Here is a 19265-nt window from a genome sequence, read left to right on the forward strand (position 1 = left end):
CAACACAAGCACAGACTTGCAGCAGTGTTGTTGGAGGCCAGCACACTTGTTTTGCTTGCCTCTCTTCTTGCTGTGTCCCTTCCTTCCATGCTGTTTGACATTGAAGCCATACCAACTTGCCCAGTTTGTGGTCCTCATATAAGTCTTGATTGACACATGGCAGCTCCAATTGTGATATCTTAATAGCTGTGCATTTGCCATAAGCTAGCTCCCTAACTGGCTGGCTGGTGTGTTAAATTTGGCAAAATATGGATATAGTTGGAGTAATTATGTGTCGTTGTATTTACGTGAAGTTTCTTTGCTGTCAAATGTTCCAGCCAAATGTGCGAAAATAAAAGGGCCTTGCTATGCATATGGTATAGGTGGGTTGCTTAAATCTGTAAGTTAGCTTCTCTGCACAAAAGAACTCCATCACCATGGCCGCTGAACCGGTTTTTGGGTAAGAAATTAGGTTCAGCGCTGGAGAGTTCTGCTGTCTGGGAAATGCCGCGAGTCTCCTTGATGCTCTTGCATTGTGTGGCCGTCGCGATTAAGGTATTTAGCACAGCTCTCCGAAGCGGCTGCTATGCGACGCGGGATGAAACACAGCCATTCCAAGCCTTCTGTGGCTCTGCAGACAAGGCTAGCCACGAAAGGGAAGGAGGCAGGCCTTTGGCCCCCCCGTTGTGGGGAGTGGGTAATTGTCTGGCAGTATAGGCGCACTCAGGACGCAGGGGGGTTTGCAATAGAAATCTCCAAAGCTGCACCCAACTTCGGCCTGCACAGTGAAGTGTTTTTGCATTGCAGGGAAGCCGACTTTTGTATTTGTGCAACCATCTACACTTTGCTCTGGCACTTTTCATGTTTGGTGTGAACTTTTAAATGAAAAACCATTTTTTTACATGTTGCTAATCATTTCATTTCTCTCTGCTGACTTTAATTTTCGATGTCAATGCAAAGTCTAGCTACTGAAGAGAAAGAAGTAGAGGGAAAGCGCTACTTTTCTGTGTGGTCTATGAGCAGTAAAAGTTTGCATTAGTTGCCCAGGTCAATGTTTAAAGCTTTTGGTGCACCTTGCATATGGCTTGGCAGATGCTTTTATGTTATATGGCTCAAGCATTTCATGAATGGCAGTGCAATGTACTTCAGTGGTCCAGAACAGTAGTAGGGCATGCATTGGTTGAATCACGCAAAAGTGGAAGGCTCAATAGGTTGTTTCTCAGAGGTCACCATGCGTGCTCAGATGTCATCTTGCTTGCTTGTGGTCTCTTATGTGCTGTGCTTTCTTGTCTAACTTAACTTTGTGTAATTCCTTCACTCTTGACCCCTGAGCTCATTATACTTTCCTGATGCCAGCCTAGGAGTGCTTAGTTGATATTCTAGCAAAATTTGCGAATGGTAAGGATAGGCATTGCACCAAGGAACTGTTAATGTTTCTTTATCATTCTGAGCAAGCAAGCATTATGTGCTGAGCACATGGCTATGATTGTTTTGTTGAGTTACTGCTGCTCTGCATATTTTAGGGAGGCAAAGAAATAACTTGCTTTTTGGCATTATTGCAGATCACTTCTATTTGTGACATCAGGAATGCCTTGTGAAGTTATAGTGTACTGTACATTGACTGCAAGAAACTATGCACTAGGTGGCTAATCATTTGGACACTGAGCTTCTCTCGCACCAGAAAACAAAACGAGGACTGTGAAGATATAAGGCCCCCGCATCGGCTAACATCTCCTAGACAGCTTGCATAGTTCTGTACCAGTGGGGTATAGGATGAGAACGAAAAGGAGGGTTCACTTTTGTGAGCCGTGACCCAAGCCATTCACTCTGAAATCCATATACAATGTGAATTTTTCTGCTGTGTTTTGGAAATAGTCTACTTGGCAGCTAATTACAGGCTAGTGCATGTGTTTATATTAGATTAGCTGGTAAGCTCCGCATGTGGCACTTTTAAATTCTGTGTATGATAGTAGATGAGTGTACAAGTCATTGTGAGTAGAATTGTGATGAACATGAATGATTCTTCTGACTTGCCAAGGCATTTGAAGGAATGACTTGTATCACTGAATGTGCTTTTTCCTGTCATTTACATTTTTTATGTACTACATTACATTGACAACACCATTTAATCTTCTTTCAGGTCTTCAAATAGTATTCAACTTAGATGAGGTCACCTTTATTCAGAACCTGGTCTTTTACATAGAGGCCACATATTGCATCCCGGTATGTTACAAAACATATATTGTAAGCTCACTTTAATTGTTCTAACTTGTACTCTGCATTTCTGTTTCAGGACTATGGCATTTGGGAACGCGGTGACAAAACGAACCATGGGCTGCCAGAGCTGAACTCAAGCTCTATTGGAATGGCCAAAGTACGTTGTTTGCTACCTCAATTATTTATCATTTCATTGCAGCGTGCTTAAGCATGATTTCAGGCTGTGTTCTTGTAAGTGGACATGCTGCAAAATGCTCCTCTCATTTTAGGTAGGGTAGAGGATTGAAGTGGATCATTTGGTGTATGCGCTTTCATTTCTGGCTGGCTTAGGTTATAGTTGCTCTGTCATTAGTGCAGACAAGCATTTCACAGGATGCATTCTTTATGTCTGTTATTAAAGAAGGCCCTGAAACACCTGGGGAGAGTATGTAAACTCGCTCAATCACTATATTGTGTTGTCATGAACACCTGAGCCAAATAATACTCTTCTACGAACTGCAGCGGTGGGCAAGTGGTTGAGCATCCGCCTCGCATGCAGGAGGTGCGGGGCTCGATCCCCAGTGCCACTGAGTGCCCACCGGTGATACAATGGGTACAAGCTTTTCTCTGGTCTGGTGCTTGGTTTATTTAGGGTGAAATCCTTGGGAAATGGGTCTTTGACCCCACCTTGAGAAGTCGAAAATACCTTGTGCCGTGGCGCTATTTGGCCATAAATGCCCTTGCGCCATAAAAATCCATAATCATCATACACTTGTACGCATAGCAGAGAACTCGCATTCACATGCGAAAGTTGGCGAGCCTTTTCCAGAGACTTTTTGAAACTCTTATTCTCTTCATCGCGCATCTGCGTATGTTGGTTAAAAGATGACTATTGGTTAGATTCTTTCAGACATTGCACAGCTACCATGGCCGCACCCAGACAGCTGTGTCGCTCTGGTGGGTCAGAAAGCCCCCCCCCCCCCCCCCCCCCCCCCCCCTTCCTCAGGGAATTCCCGCGCACATCAGCAGCTGGCGGTGGGGCTGAGTGGGTGGGGCTGAGTGGGTGGGGCCAGCAGAGGAGTGTCAACTTCTCGGCATGCAAAAATGAAAAGAGGAGAGGGAAAGGTGCAAAGACGCTGAAATTAAAATTTTGACTACAAATAACTCAGCTTCTAACAAATGCATTAAAATATTATTGCTAGAGGATACTCATGAAGCAGTGACATTTAACATTCCAGGCATGCTGCAACTTTCTTGAGAGCCCCTTTCAGAGCCCTTTTAATCGAACAGAATTTTTATTTCTTCAATCATACTTATGCGTCTTCTTGCAGCACATTTAAACATTGTATAAGTACATAAACCGCACATGGTAGCACTGACTGTGCTGCTATGTTACCTTGCATATATTAGAGTGGTGTTAGTAGTGTAACAATGAAAAAAGCTGAAAAGTAACAATTATTTTCCTCTGTGACATGAGACAGTGCTCCTCTTGGGCTTATTGTGCTTGGCTTCATTTTTGGACCATGTCTTTGAATTCATGAGCAAATTGTATTTGGTTAAAGAAACAAAAAAAAGCACCAACCATGTCAAAAGTCTCTTGCAAGGATCCCAACATTTTAAAGTCAGTTCGGCTCACATAGGCAAGGCTTAGCTGAATTTAAAATGTGCAAGCAGTGCAGTTCCTGTGACTGCCAGTGATTGACCTGGCTAGACAGATTTTTGTGGAATGTTTTCTTTTGAAAACTGGCTCTGTTTTTCAGGCAGAAGAATAATCTTCTTTTCCTAGAGATAACTTCAAAATTCAGACTATATAGCTAGGCTGGGCAGTACGTGTTGTGGATAGACCATCTGAAAGATATGTACTTGCTTTCTAACAGCTTTCTTCTAACACATAAAAGTTAAATTGTTCTGGATTGATCAAATGTAAGAAGTATGAGTCAACGAATGAAGGAATAAATAAGCAGGTACATAAAATAATGATTGTGTATTGATTGAGGCTTGAAAAAGTCAGCATGATATCAAGGGGATATCTGGGGATACTGCTTACAGATTCAGTGAATTCAGGTTGTTATTCAGTGAATTCAGGTTGTTAATATAGGTTAATTCAGGTTGTCAGCTTTAGTGTATGGTATTGCTTTCCATAGGCTTTTAGATTGACTTTAAAGGAGTGTATTATTATTGCTCATTGTATAAAAAATGCCTGGAAGTTGAGGCAGCCTTCTTGGAAGTTGCTAATTTTGGGAGGAATGTGGCTTGCAACTACTTTGCTTTCTTCTACTGCTTATTTTTTTTGAGGCTCCTTGTGCTCTAGATATTATGTATTTCTATAAAGCACAACATGTGGTCAAGCCAGTCGTTTTTAACTTTCTGCTCTGTGTCTGATGCCTCCGTATGGTGTTGGGTAAACATGGCTTTTGATTCGAACAGCCCACTAGGGAATTGTTACCCATTTGCCTGACACTGAACCGTTTATTAAATATGAAACATGGTTCAGAGAGTTTTTTTTTGCTTACAGTAATCTTTTTCTACATTATCGCAGGCAGCCCTTCAAGCACTGGATGATTTGGACCTATTTGGAGGCAAAGGGGGTCCCTTTTCAGTGATTCATGTCTTGGCTGATGAAGCACAGAAGTGCAATGTCAGTATGCTGTTTATTGACTAAATTGACTCTTGTGAAAAGAACAAAAGAAAACTGTTCATGCATGTGTGTTTGGACCGATCACTTGCATACGTAGTATTCTAATCCTATGCATTGTACTTGCTTTTCCATGCAGGCTGTACTACAGTCCATGCTTCCACGAGAGTCCAACTCTAAAGAAGTGGATGCAGCCTTGCTCTCAGTTATTGGTTACCCAGCATTTGCAGTTGATGACCCTGAGCTTATAGCTCAGACCAGAAAAAGCATTCTTCAAAAACTGAAGGTATTGGAACCATAGAGCAGGTGATCTTATATGGAAGTTAAGTTGACTATGTTTGTTGTTGCCCATTGAATAGCAGTGATTTGTTTGTTTGAATGCAGTTTTGTGGAAGTAGATATATATATATAACTTAAAGGAAATTGGAACTTCAGTTGCTTCACTCAGTAGTGGTGCAAAGCCATGACTGGATAATATTTTGCGTTTCTGTATGAACAGGTGGCTATATGCATTGTATTCATTTTTCATGTTGTATGACAACTTTAAAGCATTTAGATACTGTCCAGTGTTCTTCCTACTATACCTTCTTATAGGCCAACCATATATCTCATGTCTGTACTGTATAATTTTTAAAATGGCCTCCACATTTTATTAATATAAATTGTATTATTAGCTATTCACTTCTGGGGAATATTGAGGGAGCACAATTGACTCTTGATAATTCGAACTCAAAGTGGACAGAAAAGCTGTTCAAATTATGCAGCGTTCAAATTATGGGGAGCTTTTCTTATTCACGTGATGGTGACGGGACCAGAGTGTCAATTAGAGTGAACCAGAAGTTCGGATTAAGTGAGTTGGAATTAAGAAGATTTCACTGCATGTATATCTTGCTAAGTTTGTGACAGGGTAGGCCTTGTAAAAAAAAAGCGTCTGAGGCAAGCTGTGTACAGTCGCAGACAGAATAATATGAACCATGGTTCTGTGTTCAAACTTTTCTGTCGCCTTGCATAACGGAAATAGATATGTTTGCTGCATGTATGTGGAAGGTCAGAAGTGAATATTACTTGCATATGAATCAAACATCCATTACTTTTTGCAAAAAGTAATCCGTCAAAAGACCTTGACCATCAAACCGTTGTCCATTTTCTTCTGTCCGTTACTGTACATCACTTCTTGTACAGTGTATGCAAGAGAAAGAATGTTACAATTTCATTATAGGTACCACCTTCTAGACTTGAGGAGAAAAGTCTGGATTGAGGAGTTAATTCTAGCAATATGTGCAGTTGGGCAGATAAAATGTTTCTGGGCCACTGGAGCCAAGGCACAATCAAATTTCCTCACAGCCTGGCTGGCAGTGTGAAATTGAGAGGTGCAGTCTGCACTTGCATCTGTTACCACTGCAGTGCACCCCTCATTTCGAGGCAGTGTGCTTTGGCCACTAAACATTTTTTTTTGCAGCTCCACTAGCCTAGAAGTAGAGGTTAGACGTTTCGGTTTAAAGCTGAAAAACACCAATAAAAATATGTCAAATTAATTTTTCGAAATTTGGTTTTAACTGAAAAAGGTTAGTATTCCTGACATGCATGTCACAAATAGCTGACTATGAAGTAACAGTTGTGGAAGTGTAGGGAGCCAGGAATGCTTTGTGACAATGACATCTTTATAATTTGGTACCATGGTTGTGAGTATTAAGGCATTGATCCGCGAACTTAGGTGCGCCATTGCAGATCTGGAGGTTGCACCTCCTGGCCAAGCGCTGTTGGCTAGTCTCAGCTGGGTCTTATCACCTGCTTAGGCCCATCACTCAGTTAAGTAGGTTTTTCCACCACACATAAGGACACCGACAAGTTTTGGAACTGTGGCAAGCAACTGTCATCGTGAAGCCATTCATAAACGGCACAAAATGTTGCATTCTAGCTTTCGCAACGGTTAAGTGGCAGTTCCATCGCTGCTATCAGCACACTGATCACATGATGCGTGGTCCTCTTGTCTAATGCAGAGTGCAACCTGAACATTGATAACCAAGTTTTTAGAACTAAACTTTCGCTTACGTTTTTGTCTCTTGACTTGATCATTTAACTCCAACATTTTTGTGTTTTATTATTACTGTACAACTTCCATCTGCAAGGATAGGTCTTAATACTATCATTTATATATTAATTACTGCTAATTGAGCTGCTCATGTTAAAAAAAAAAGGCCAAGGTGAACTGTACATAACTTTTTACTGCACAAGGACATCATATATTTCACCAAAAAATACAACAGAAGTTCACGCTTGGGATGTATTCAATGGAACAAAAAAATTGAAACTTGCATTCTGAAATGAAAAAAAAAACCCAATTTTAAAAAAATAAGAACCGAAAAGTCCAACCCCTATCTGTAAGTAGGCAGCAGTTTAGTAGTGCATGCACTCACGGCAAAAGGAAATTAAGTTTACTTTTGTTTCCTACATTCCTGTTTTCTTTGTGTTCTTTACTATTTGTGAATGTGCACTCAGGAAAAAAAGCAGGTTCACCTATAGGCTTTTAATGTTGGGTACCTGAAGCTGATACTATGTTTAAGGAATGAGACATGTTTAGTGGCAAGTTTGTATACTCGGGTTGCTGATGAATAGGTATTTACTGTATGACCATCCCCCTTGTTAGTGCCAGGTCATGCACTTTTAAGCTGCATTTAGTGTTTTTTTTTTTCATTCACTGCTGAAAATGCTTTGTCATCGTGCGACTTTAAGGATATTGATTTTACTTATGAGTGGAAGGAGCTGAGAAGTGGTCATGAGGGTGCTGTACATGGTGGATATTTGTTGACTGTAGTTCGCGTACTAGTGCTACCCCTTGGTATAGCTACCCTTTGCGACCCTTTTGCAAAGCAAATAATTAAGATCATATTTTCCTCAGGGGAAATATGGTTGCAAGAGGTTTCTGAGAGATGGCTACAAGACTGCAAAGGAGGTAATGAATTCATATATTTGCTATGCTATTATATTCATGCCTGGACTACATTCATTACGTTCACATTTACAGGATCCTAGTAGGCTGTATTACGAATCCTGGGAGCTGCAACACTTTGAAAACATCGAATGTGAATGGCCCCTGTTTCTGTGCTACTTGGTGATTGATGCTTGCTTTCGAGGGGAGCGTCTAGAGGTAACAATTTTAGTTTCTGGCTTTGTGTAAACTGTGCATAAGTATTATGAACATTACTCGCACTCTGGTAAATTTGGATTTGTGCTGCATGATAGCTCTTTTGCTGCTTATATATGTGACCATGCAGAAACTGTTTTTAAGGTAACTAAAGTTTGGTCCATGCAATTGAAGTTTTATAGAAAGATGTGTTAGTTTTTACGTTTTTTTTTTTTCAGTTCAGAAGCATTAAGGGCTGGGGACAGAAGGTACAGCCTTTGTCAAAAATACACAGTCCATTGGTTTTTCTTCTAGGCCATGCAGTGTGGCTCATTTTGCTTAGTCAGCATTACAAATGTCTTGAAATTGAGAGGAACTCTTGTCTTCTCTGCTTAACTCTTTCACTACTGTGAAAAAATGACCAATTTTGAGTATTTTAAAATGAAAATTATTTCTTCAAGAAGTGCTAAATGCACTGCGCATTGTAACACATCAAACTGTAGCTTATTGGTTATATTTCTGAACAAAAAGAATACCAGAGTCGTGTGTGAAAAACTTTCTGAAAATTTATTGGTTAAATATGCTGATAACACAAAGAAAGGATACAGGCAAAATAAAAATAACCGCTGCACTGAGCTAGTAGGTGATTACAAAATTTAAATATACAAATGTTGCACATCTTAGCTACCAGTCTTGTTTTAAAAAGCATGCTGTACAAATGACCATCTCGTCCGTCTTGAAAACACATTTCGTGAAGCATTCATACACAAACAGCACTGTCTAGCAGTATTTTTTGACTTGGGAAAAAGCTTATGATACCACCTGGAGGTATGGGATTCTTCGTGACCTCGCGGATCTAGGTATCCGTGGCAGGATGCTGAACTGTCTAAAAGACTTTCTTTCTGACCGTTCCTTTCGTGTACGTCTAGGCTGCACGCTTTCGAAAAAATTCATCCAAGAAAACGGCGTACCGCAGGGGTGTATTCTAAGTACCACACTCTTTATTGTAAAAATGAACTCAATATCACGAATAATTCCAAAGACCATCATGTATTTCGTATATGTTGACGACCTTCAAATTACATGCACATCTTCCAGCTTATCAACATGCGAAAGACATACAACTTACAATGAACAAACTAGCAACTTGGGCAGACCAAAATGGATTTAAGTTTTCTCCACAAAAAACAGTTGCTGTCCTTTTCTCACTGAAAAGAGGCATGCAGATTGATCCCACCCTGCACTTGAATGAAAGTGTTCTACAAGTAAAACAAGAGCATAAATTCCTAGGCATAACTTTTGACCGAAAGCTCACATTCTTACCCTACATAAACACCCTCAGAAAGAAAGCTTCTTGATCTCTAAATATACTGAAGGTATTCTCACGGAAACACTGGGGGTCCAACAGGTTATGCCTTTTACAGATCTACCGCTCCGTAGTACGGTCTACTTTGGAGTATGGATGCATTGTGTATGGGTCTGCAAGACCATCATACCCCAAAAAACTGGATGCCATACATAACCTGGGTCTTCATATATCAACTGGTGCATACAGAACATCCCCCATAAATAGTCTATATGTAGAAACAAATGAACCATCTCTTGCAAACAGAAGAGCAATACTTACCTGTGCATATGTACTAAAAATAAGATCCTTACCAAAACACCTTTGTTACCCCGTAGTTACCAAGTGCACATCTAGAAGACTGTTCAATAATAAACCACAATCGATCAAACCTTTGTTACTACGCTTTGAAGATGCATGTCATGTACTCTGAATACTAGATGCTGTACCAAAAATTGCCCCGAGGCACGATCCATTGCCACCGTGGTACTGTCTTCCCGCTGCTTGCGACTTCACGCTAACACAGTTTCGTAAAAAACAAACACCACATGAACATCTACTACAAGAATACTTGGCTTTGAAAGAGAAATATTCAAGCTACATGGAGTTTTACACAGATGGCTCTAAAACAGCGATGCACGTAGGAAGTGCCGTAGTACAGGGGAAATGGGAAAAAATAGTAAGATTGCCAAGTTATGTATCAATCTTTACTGCCGAATGTTACGCAGTGTGTATGACTGTGCACAAAATAGTACATGAGAACATCGAAAACAGTATAATATACACAGACTCCCTCAGCCTACTCACAGTGCTGCAGTCAAGAAATGCAGTTGAACCCTTAATAGGCCACATCATACACAGCACAGAAAAAGTCACAACACAAGGACATATGATAAGGTTCTGCTGGGTCCCGAGCCTTGTCGGCATAGAGGGTAATGATAGAGCAGACTCAGCAGCAGTAAAAGCTCAAAATGGTGAAATCAAAAATGTGAACATACCTTTTAAAGACAGCATGAATTTCAGACATAACAAATTAAAGAACAAATGGCAGAAAGAGTGGGATAATGAACTGAACAACAAACTACACTTCATAAAGCCCATCTTGGGGGAATGGAAGTCATGCAGACACCAGGAACGTTTCACTGAAGTAATCTTATGTCGCCTTCGCATAGGACACACACACTTGACACACAACTACTTACAAAAGAAGCCAAATCCGTTTGTGAAAGATGTGGCGACGAGCTCACAGTAAACCATATTTTATTTACATTTTCAAACCTAGAAAAGCTAAGAAAGAAGTATTTTAGTCAATTTTATAATCAATGCATTCCATTTCACCCAGCACTACCCTTGAGTGATAATGCAATTGTTGACATTTCTTAAGTTTTTGACATTTTACGAAAGGTTGGTTGTCTTAATGAACTGTGAATGTCTCACTTTTATGTGATACACCTCAGCCACTTTCTCATTCCTGAGAAGAATGCTGAGGTGTGTATTTCATTGGTTGGGGGCCTCAACATCCTTCCTCTGCAAAGGATGGTCGCTGAGGTTACCTGACCTTTTTTAAAGCTTTTACCATTGGCCATTTCAAAAAATTCTGCCTTTTACCTTCACTAGATGGTGTGAAATAACATTTTAGGTCCTTTACACCACCGCTTCATTTTTGTCATATAAAATCCGGCACAAGACAATTTTCTATACCTTGCGTTTGGCGCATGATGGCCTATGTACCATAAAACACAACACAACACAACGCTACCAGTCTTGTTAATTTCAGCTGTGTACATAATATGTTGCACTTTCCATGGTCTTTGAAGTTAGGGAATATGACTGCTGTGCGGGATGGGCTGCACATTGCACTTGTTCTGACTTCTGTTGTTTTTTTTTGTAGCAGAGCTAGCAGTTTCTCCTTTTCTAATTTTTTTTTTTCAGGGGGTTGTGAATGGGGTCTATGGGTGAAAAGGGGGCGTGGCCTTCTTTGACATCATCATAATCAAATATCTGCTGGTGCATTTGGTAAAATGTCTTGGCAGTATGTTGCGGAAGAAACTAAAGCACCAAATAAAACTACTGTCATCATTTACAAATCAAGCGTGCTACATAAAGTAGAACGTGAACAGTAAAATGAAACACATGCGAGCACGTGCTGATGTCTCGGGCCTCTGAGATGAAGTCTCTCTATCGGAACTGAAATCCGGCCATTCGACATGGTTGTCTAACTCACTACTGCTGCTCTAAAAAACAAAGACAGCGTGAGAACCAACAAAAGTGCCCAGTGTAGCCTTTCGCATTTGAGGAGCGCACGGCGACACGGATGCCATGATTGCCGACCAGCAGCGGACTACGTCCATTTGAAATTTCAATTTTCATGTCACCTTCTCGCATTAGAAAATTAAAAAAAAAACTGAAACAAAAGAGATGGTGTTATAGAAGCAAACTAGATGGCGCAGCTTGTCCAGGAGCACTGACTTGAATTTTTGGTTTCAGGTTCAAAATGTTGGTTGTATATGACCAAAGGCCTATGGCACAGTAGTGAAAGAGTTTAAAGCTTAGGACTTTCAGGGATTTTTAGAATATGGCGGGGTGCTCAGTTTGATGCACTCTTGCACGGGTCAGCCTGGTATTGCACTTCCTCCAGGATTGGCCCGGGGCTTACTAGCGCGCGCCTTTCCTTTCTATCTTTGCTCTCCTATCCTTTAACTCTCCTACTTTCAGCACGCGGCAGCGAGCGTGGCTCGGCTTGAGCCAGTAGGCAGGCCCGTGCAGTTTCCCTTTCTTTCTTCCTATCAGCAGCAGCAGCAGTAAAAGCATAAAAGGCAGTTAGACTACTGCGTGTCTTTTTCTTTTCTTTATTGACTCTGCACGCACATAACTTGTACAAATGTATTGTTATGTAAATAGTGTATTTATCACCTCTCCCTCTATGCTTTCGTACTGTCCCCTCACCTCTTTCATTTCACTTCTTCATACTGCCTGCTATCCTTTATTTCCGCTGCCCCAGCTCAGGTGCCGCCACTGTAGTGATGGCAGATGCCCGGGTTAGCAAAAATCTTTTTACCTTCCTTTTTGTTTTTATTTTACATTAAACACTGACTACTACTAAAGACTACAGACATAGAAGCCGTTGTGCAAAATACAGCAGCAGTGCAGTTTTAGGCCCAGCCGCAAGGAAAAAATTGTAACCATAGCAAGCAATATTAGTGCTCTTAGGAAGAGAATTTGAACAAAATTAACAGGAAACATACAAATATGAACAATGAAAACTCTTAGTTGCTCTTAAAAACAAATATATTTTTTTCTGCATCAGAGTTATTAGGAAATGAAAAAAAAAAAAATGTGTTTTTTAACTCGTACCCCAAAAATAACTGTATATTAGTCATGTTCCCTTTCATATTGTTTCAGACTGCACACAAAATTAGTAACGAGAAGTAATGTAATGTTGTAATATTAGTTATAGCTGTACTCTCATTTAAAAAATTAGGAATAAGATTTTTTATACTGCATACTATAGTTGGCCCTGATACATAATAATTTGTAATTCATTTTTCCAAAGCAAACGCGCTCGCTTCTTAAAAGGTGTGCATTATAAACTTTCTGTATATTTTGTTTGTTTTCTGTTGATTATAAATGAAGAGAGAAAGTTAGTACGGCTACAGCTAATTGAGGTCGAAGCCTTGATCCATTGCATTTCATCACATGTAAACAGTTAGCAGGTATATGACCAGTGGGCACTAACTTTATTCTTTGTTATTTAGGTCAGTTTAAGTTATATTTTGTGTCCAGTATGCACATGTAATGAATGGTTGTGGTTTAGGTGGAAGAATATTCTGATGCCTTGGAACAAGTGCTTCTTCGAACAGAAGATGGGCTTAAGCTGGTGCCAGAAATGTATGCAGTACCAGCTGACAAGGTTTGTAATCAATGTGTGCATGTATCTAAGCCTTGTAGTAAACTTAAAATTTGCAGTAGTGTTTAATCAACACTTGCTGATCTTAGGTCACTTTTCTCTGTTTTATCTGTACACTGCTGATAGGTTGAAGCTGAGTACAAGAATCCTCACAGTCAGCCAAGAGTTCATGTTGGCATGACTCCTTTCATGTGGGCACAGTCATTATTTATTATTGGTCGACTCCTGCAAGAGGTGATGCCACATTTTTCTCTCAGCAGCTTGATTTCCTCCCAACATGCCTTACCCCTCCTGTTATATTTGGTTTCAGGGCTTTATTGTTCCTGGAGAATTGGACCCTTTGAATCGCAGGCTGGCCTCGGAAAAAAAGCCGGATGTAGTGGTGCAAGGTTACTTGCATGTTATTTGCAGCTTTGTTTGCTATGGGAACTGGAACTGCACAAAATAATCATCTAAGCACTTGCTTCTTTTCATTGCAGTGGTGGTTCTTGCAGAAGACCACATAATACAAGAAAAGCTGATGCATCATGAGATATTTGTGCAGACTATACAAGATGTTCCTGACTTTGAAGTGTTGCCAGCGAGGGTTCTGGGACATATTTATACATACCTAGGTGTGTAGGGGAGCTGCCGTGTTTGTTTACATCTCCTTTAAGACCTGCTTGCCTTTTGTTTTTATTAAAGTTGATTTCTCTGTGATTGTATCTCCCTGAACTGATTTTTAGGAAGAAGTACCAAACTGGGCTTGAGTGGACGACAGTCACGAGATGTGGGCATTCTTAGCACAAGCAAAATGTACTTGTTCAAGGATTCTCTCTTGGTATTCACTCCTCAGGTAAAGCGTTCCAGCAGAATTCCTGGTTGAATTGTATGTACCACTTCCACAAGTGTCAGATTTCCTTTCATGAGTGCATTTTACGGCAGGTATATGTTGTGAACATGTTTTCCACTACAGCTATTGCTTACAATGCATCTTTATGCAGTTTGCAGACCAGCATAGATTTTATCTTGCCTCTGACACTGACCTACTCATCGATACTTTCAAGACTGAAATTGCCTACCTGAAATCAGCTTGGCGAATGCTTGGACGGCCTACAGTCATCTTGCCAGTTTCACAGGATCTTCTCCGTTAGTTGCATATTTCCTGTTCCTTATGTCTCTCACTTCCTTGTGTGTTGTCCTTGTTGTGCTTTGCTGCTTTGTCTTTTTATGAAGTGCACCAACTAGCTCCCCAGCGTGTAATACTAGGCTGCATATTTGAGGCTTGCTTATAGAGCGCATGCTGTCAAATTCTGTGCATATGAAATAATTCTAATTTCTCATGAAAACGTGTTGTTAATGAGTGCATTATGGATCACAAGGGCAAAATTGTATAGGTGGGAAATTTTTAAAGGGGATGTAATCTTGCTCCAGAAAGCTGCCAGTATAATGAATGTGGTAAAGGTAATGCTTCAAAACTGACAGTTCCATGCTAACCTATGTAGTTCGCTTTGCTGTATCTTTACAACTGCAGTATAATTCTGCAAGCTCTGATGCTAGATTCAGTTACCCACCAACATCTGGTAGTCGTCGTGGTAGCTTAGTGGTTATGGCACTTGGCTGCTCACCTGAAAGATGCGGGTTCGATCCCGGCCGCATGATCGAATTTCGGTGGAGACGAAATTCTAGAGGCCCTTGTACTGTCCAATGTCAGTGCATGTTAAAGAACCACAGGTGGTCAAAATTTTCGGAGCCCTTCACTATGGCGTCCCTCATAGCCTGAGTCACATTGGGACATTAAACTCCTATAAACCAAACCAAACCACCACCATCTTACTTGGCATTGTTTTTACAAGAAACTAGCATCAGTCTTGACATAGTAAATCAGGACAACCAAACGTCAACATATAGAAACAATTTACCCTTTGTAGGGCAGTGTGACACGTGTCCCACTTGCTTCAAGTGCCGGCAAATGGAAGACGGCGCACCTACATAGCATATTTTTGCCAGCTGAAAACTACCGAACAATCTAACAAACCATTTAGAGTGTTTTTCTCTCTCTAATGGGCTTCCTGGATGTTCTGTTTTTTTGAGCGTGGGAGTACAGTTCAACGAGGCCCAGTTTGGCGAGAAAAATAAAATTTGAAAAATTGTTGAGCTTTTGAGCCTTTTCCATCAATCAAGTATCTAATAATACTTCTTGAAGCAATTTTAAACTCTAAAGTAAATTGTGCTGTACGTCTGAAAAACTGGGGTATGGATACATACCACATTCCAGGTCTTTTTACGATGTCATTGCGAGGGCAGATTTATGGGTGCAGATCTTGCCAGATTTATGGGCAAGATCCTACATTCTCACATGAACTGCAAAAGGGTGGAAAACTGGGTGGTGGTGCCACAAGTGCGATGCCACAAGGGTTGGTGCCACAAGGCACCTCATCCTTGTGGTGCCTCAATAACATGGGTTCTGTCATGACTTGGAGGGGGCAGTTTGGGTGGAGGGGGGGGTCATATCTGAGCCATGTATTTCTTCAACGAAACAAACTACTACTAAATCCGATTTAGCAAAGTTTTTCCAGGAATAAATGAGTTAAAAAATTGATTTCTCATTTATTTTGCTCACAATGTCTCAAGCATGTTGGCAGCGTGCTACGAGTTATATCTCGGCACCCAAGTCACAGCCCTGGTTTCATTTTGACGGGGCTGCAAGCTGCTGCATGGAACAAAGGACTCTGCAGCCGCCAGCACTTCCCACCTTGGCTTCTAATCCATTTTACTATGTGGCGCTTTCACGCACAAGCAATTCAGGCCGCTTTCATGGACTTCTCATACGCACAGGCGCGGGCTGTTGGCAAATGTGATGCCGCGGTAGCTTTTGGGTGCCGCTTCGTTACAATTTTAGATTTCGAATAGCGAAAAAATGCCTTCCTCGATTTTACCAATTTCCCGATTTAACCAAATAATTTCTTGCTTCTCTTCACTTCATTAATTCAAGTTTTAACCATATTATATTGTTTAACTTCAGAAAATGGTGGTGGAGAATGGTGGAATTGATACTGTTTGATTAGAAAGTATTTTGGTCTCTGACTCATTTTGTTGCTTTTGTGTTTACAGATAATGGGAAAATACCTGGGGAAGTTATAGCCACAATCAAAAAGCTCAAGAGTGGTTATACTACTGGCACTCGGTATGTTGCCTCTCCATAACTTTTCCCTAAGCATATCTTTGCTTGTGCCGTGCCAGCGTTAAGAAAACAAACATCCATTTCGGAAGTATGTGCAAACATGCAATTGCTTGTCGTTTGCATTATACTTTTTTTTTTTTCAGTATTCTTTTAGGTACACTGGAGGAGTTTGTGAGCACCTCCTGCATTGCAAGCTTGAGCTTTGTTGGAAATCAAGAAGAAGGACATCCAGAACGTAAATATGTAAAAATAACAACCTTCATTTTGTGTAGCAAGAGGCCATTGTGTTGTATAAGAAAGATTTTTTTTTTCAAGAGATAGATTACGTGAATCAGAGATAGGACACGAAAAAGGAAGATAAAAGTTGTCCCAACTGATGTATACCTAATTGCAAATACAGTTTGCCTAATTTGATAGCCTGGTTTTCTGGAAGTCTGTTGCTTATGCCTCGAGCCTAATCTGTGAGGCTGTTTAATTGACACTTAGTAACAGTGCCTTATCCTCTCACTCTACACCAGGAATTCCAGCTGAGCTGAGAGAATACTTGAACAAAGAGTTCAGCAGGAAAGATGTCCGGAGGGACTCCATCTTTCTGAGGCGGCAGTCAATTATTGGCCCCCCAAAAAGTCCTTCGGCTTTTGGCAGCCGTGGGAAGCTGGGTGTCAAGGGCCTTGTGAAGCGGTCGAGATCCATTCATGTGGAAAACTTCCTTTCATATGGTAAGCTTGCGATATGTCTGTGTACTATGCAGGCTGTGGGTTTCTATTGACTGAAGTGCCAAGGGTAATGCGAGGTGTTGTACAGTTCCCAAAGGTATTATTCAAGCAAGTGTTATGGTTAAAGGAAACATGTTTGCCCTAACTGTTAATTGTAGATCACACCATTAAGGCGGCCATATGAATTGACGAGATTTTGCATAGGTTCTTGCTCATTATTCTGTAACTGCTTTGGTTAACTGTGTTGCAAGTCCACCGAATAGGCTCAATGGCTGTTCTATCCTGGTCCTGTTTTCTGGCAATTCCTAATTCTGTAGCTGATTCATTCCTGGGCTAACTCTGTGTTTCATTGTGCTATTTCTTGGTAGTTCATCCTGACTAGTACACCATTCTGTGTAATCTTTACTCAGATATTCATTTAAAGATATTCATGTAGGGCTAATTGACATCTGTTTATTCAGAAGGCTCGAAGGGCACAGGCCAGGTTATAAAATGATTGGCGTCATCTGCCTACTCTGTAAGTCTAACTTGTGCAGTGTTGTTCATTGCAGTAGACTATTTACTCATGATTTTATCCATTAAAGCCTGAAGTTCCTCCCTCATGTTATCTAAATAGGAGATGAATGACGACAGATGTTCTATGCTTTATAATAGCTTTCACGGCATGTTAGAGGGACTCTGAGGTGTAACTGATGCCCACTTATATCGATTAATTACTACATTCTAATGACAGAGAGGCTGCATTCACTGAAAATAGCTTTTATAAGCTAGAAAAGGCCAAAAAATAAAATACAGGTATCACTGCCACTGGCTATCATTCACCTTCACCCAACGGTCATGCAGTCTGTGATTCTCTTGACGTCATCGTCTGTGTTGCAACTTTGAATCGGGTGACAGGAAAAGGTATTTCATTTATTGGATGCTAGCAGCGAATGAGCAAATGTCAGCAGAGCCGCAAAAGCCATATGATTGAATTTTACGAAAAACAGAAACTGGATTGAGTTATCTTCAGTGTCTGTTTAAGGGTGAGAGGTTTGCAGGGCTCCTTGTTGTACTGAACTGTGCAAAAATTTGTATAATATGCCGTATGCTTGTGTGGTGTCCATTAGCTCTATGCTGTGCCGTGCAGACCAGCCAACCAGTACAAAGCCAGAGGAGTTGCTGCCTGCATTGTCCGAAGGCTCATATGGGGGAGTCGGGGACACGGGCTCACCAGCCTATGACACTGATGAGGAGGAGCTGTGTGAGATGGTGGACCAGCCAAGCAGTGCCACCATCCTGGGCCTCTCCCTGCTGCAGCTAGACAAAGTTTCAGAGAAGGAACTGCTTGATCTGCTTGAGGAGAGCGATTCTCTTGAAGAGCACGGAGACATCCTGCACTGCCTGGTGCTAAACAAGTAAGCCACACGCTGCCTCACTTTCTACTACGAATACGTTTGGTGACCACATTCTTAAAGAACCTAGACAGTTTTCCGTCACTTACACTGAATTGAAAGCTTTGCTTGCTACTCTGGACAAAATTAAAAGCTCTTTTAACTGCAGGCTTAATAATAATAATAATAAGCTCCTAGGCAATCATCTGTGGATTGTTTGAATGCCTTGGCAGCCAAACGTTTGTTATATCCGAGGTTGACGTGCTAAAGGTCATTATACCTGAGGTGGTACACTTAGGCTCATTATAGTTGAGGTCAGCACACAAACATTCATTGTATCCAAGGTGGCATAGTTAGGTTCGGTGTATCCAAGGTTATTGCACAAAAGGTTGTTATATCCAAGGTAGTTTACTAAGTTCATATAGGTAGTATACTAAGTTCGTTCGTAGCCCGGTGGGCAAATGGGGCACCTGCCACTGGCTACTGACAGATGGTGGTTTCCACTTGCACAGACCCTTCTAATGCTAATGCATTAATAATAATAATAATAATAATAATAATAATAATAATAATAATAATAATAATAATAATAATTTTATTGCCATTTATGTACAAAGTTAGCACCACGCCTGCCAAAGTCACACAAGGACTTGTGGGCAAGGCTCTGGTGTGAACACGTGATGATTTATGGCAAAGGGGACAAATTACATAACGCTGAAAATGGAATGCTTCACTATTCAAAGTATAGACATGGAGGAGGTAAGGCAATGTATTTGTATTTAACCGCTCTCAAGCTTTTGTATGATCACTCTACTATATTGCATAAA

At 40.8% G+C, this 19265-nt stretch overlaps 1 protein-coding gene across 2 annotated transcripts in view; it reads left to right on the forward strand.

Annotated features, from left to right (window-relative positions):
* Positions 1-2119: 2119 nt before the first annotated feature.
* Positions 2120-19265, forward strand: part of LOC144115131 (putative phosphorylase b kinase regulatory subunit alpha) — a gene marked incomplete at its 5' end in the record, with an annotated part of 60588 nt that continues 43442 nt past the window's right edge. For both annotated transcript variants that reach the window (XM_077649303.1, XM_077649304.1), the window contains 16 exon segments: positions 2120-2202; positions 2273-2353; positions 4715-4813; positions 4950-5096; positions 7710-7763; positions 7836-7958; positions 13094-13189; positions 13313-13420; positions 13497-13575; positions 13666-13800; positions 13912-14021; positions 14170-14314; positions 16280-16352; positions 16493-16584; positions 16868-17068; positions 18195-18462. In XM_077649303.1, the coding sequence (XP_077505429.1) occupies positions 2120-2202; positions 2273-2353; positions 4715-4813; positions 4950-5096; positions 7710-7763; positions 7836-7958; positions 13094-13189; positions 13313-13420; positions 13497-13575; positions 13666-13800; positions 13912-14021; positions 14170-14314; positions 16280-16352; positions 16493-16584; positions 16868-17068; positions 18195-18462 (1894 nt within the window).

This window comes from Amblyomma americanum, chromosome 1 (assembly GCF_052857255.1).
Source record: "Amblyomma americanum isolate KBUSLIRL-KWMA chromosome 1, ASM5285725v1, whole genome shotgun sequence".
Lineage (NCBI taxonomy): Eukaryota > Metazoa > Arthropoda > Arachnida > Ixodida > Ixodidae > Amblyomma > Amblyomma americanum.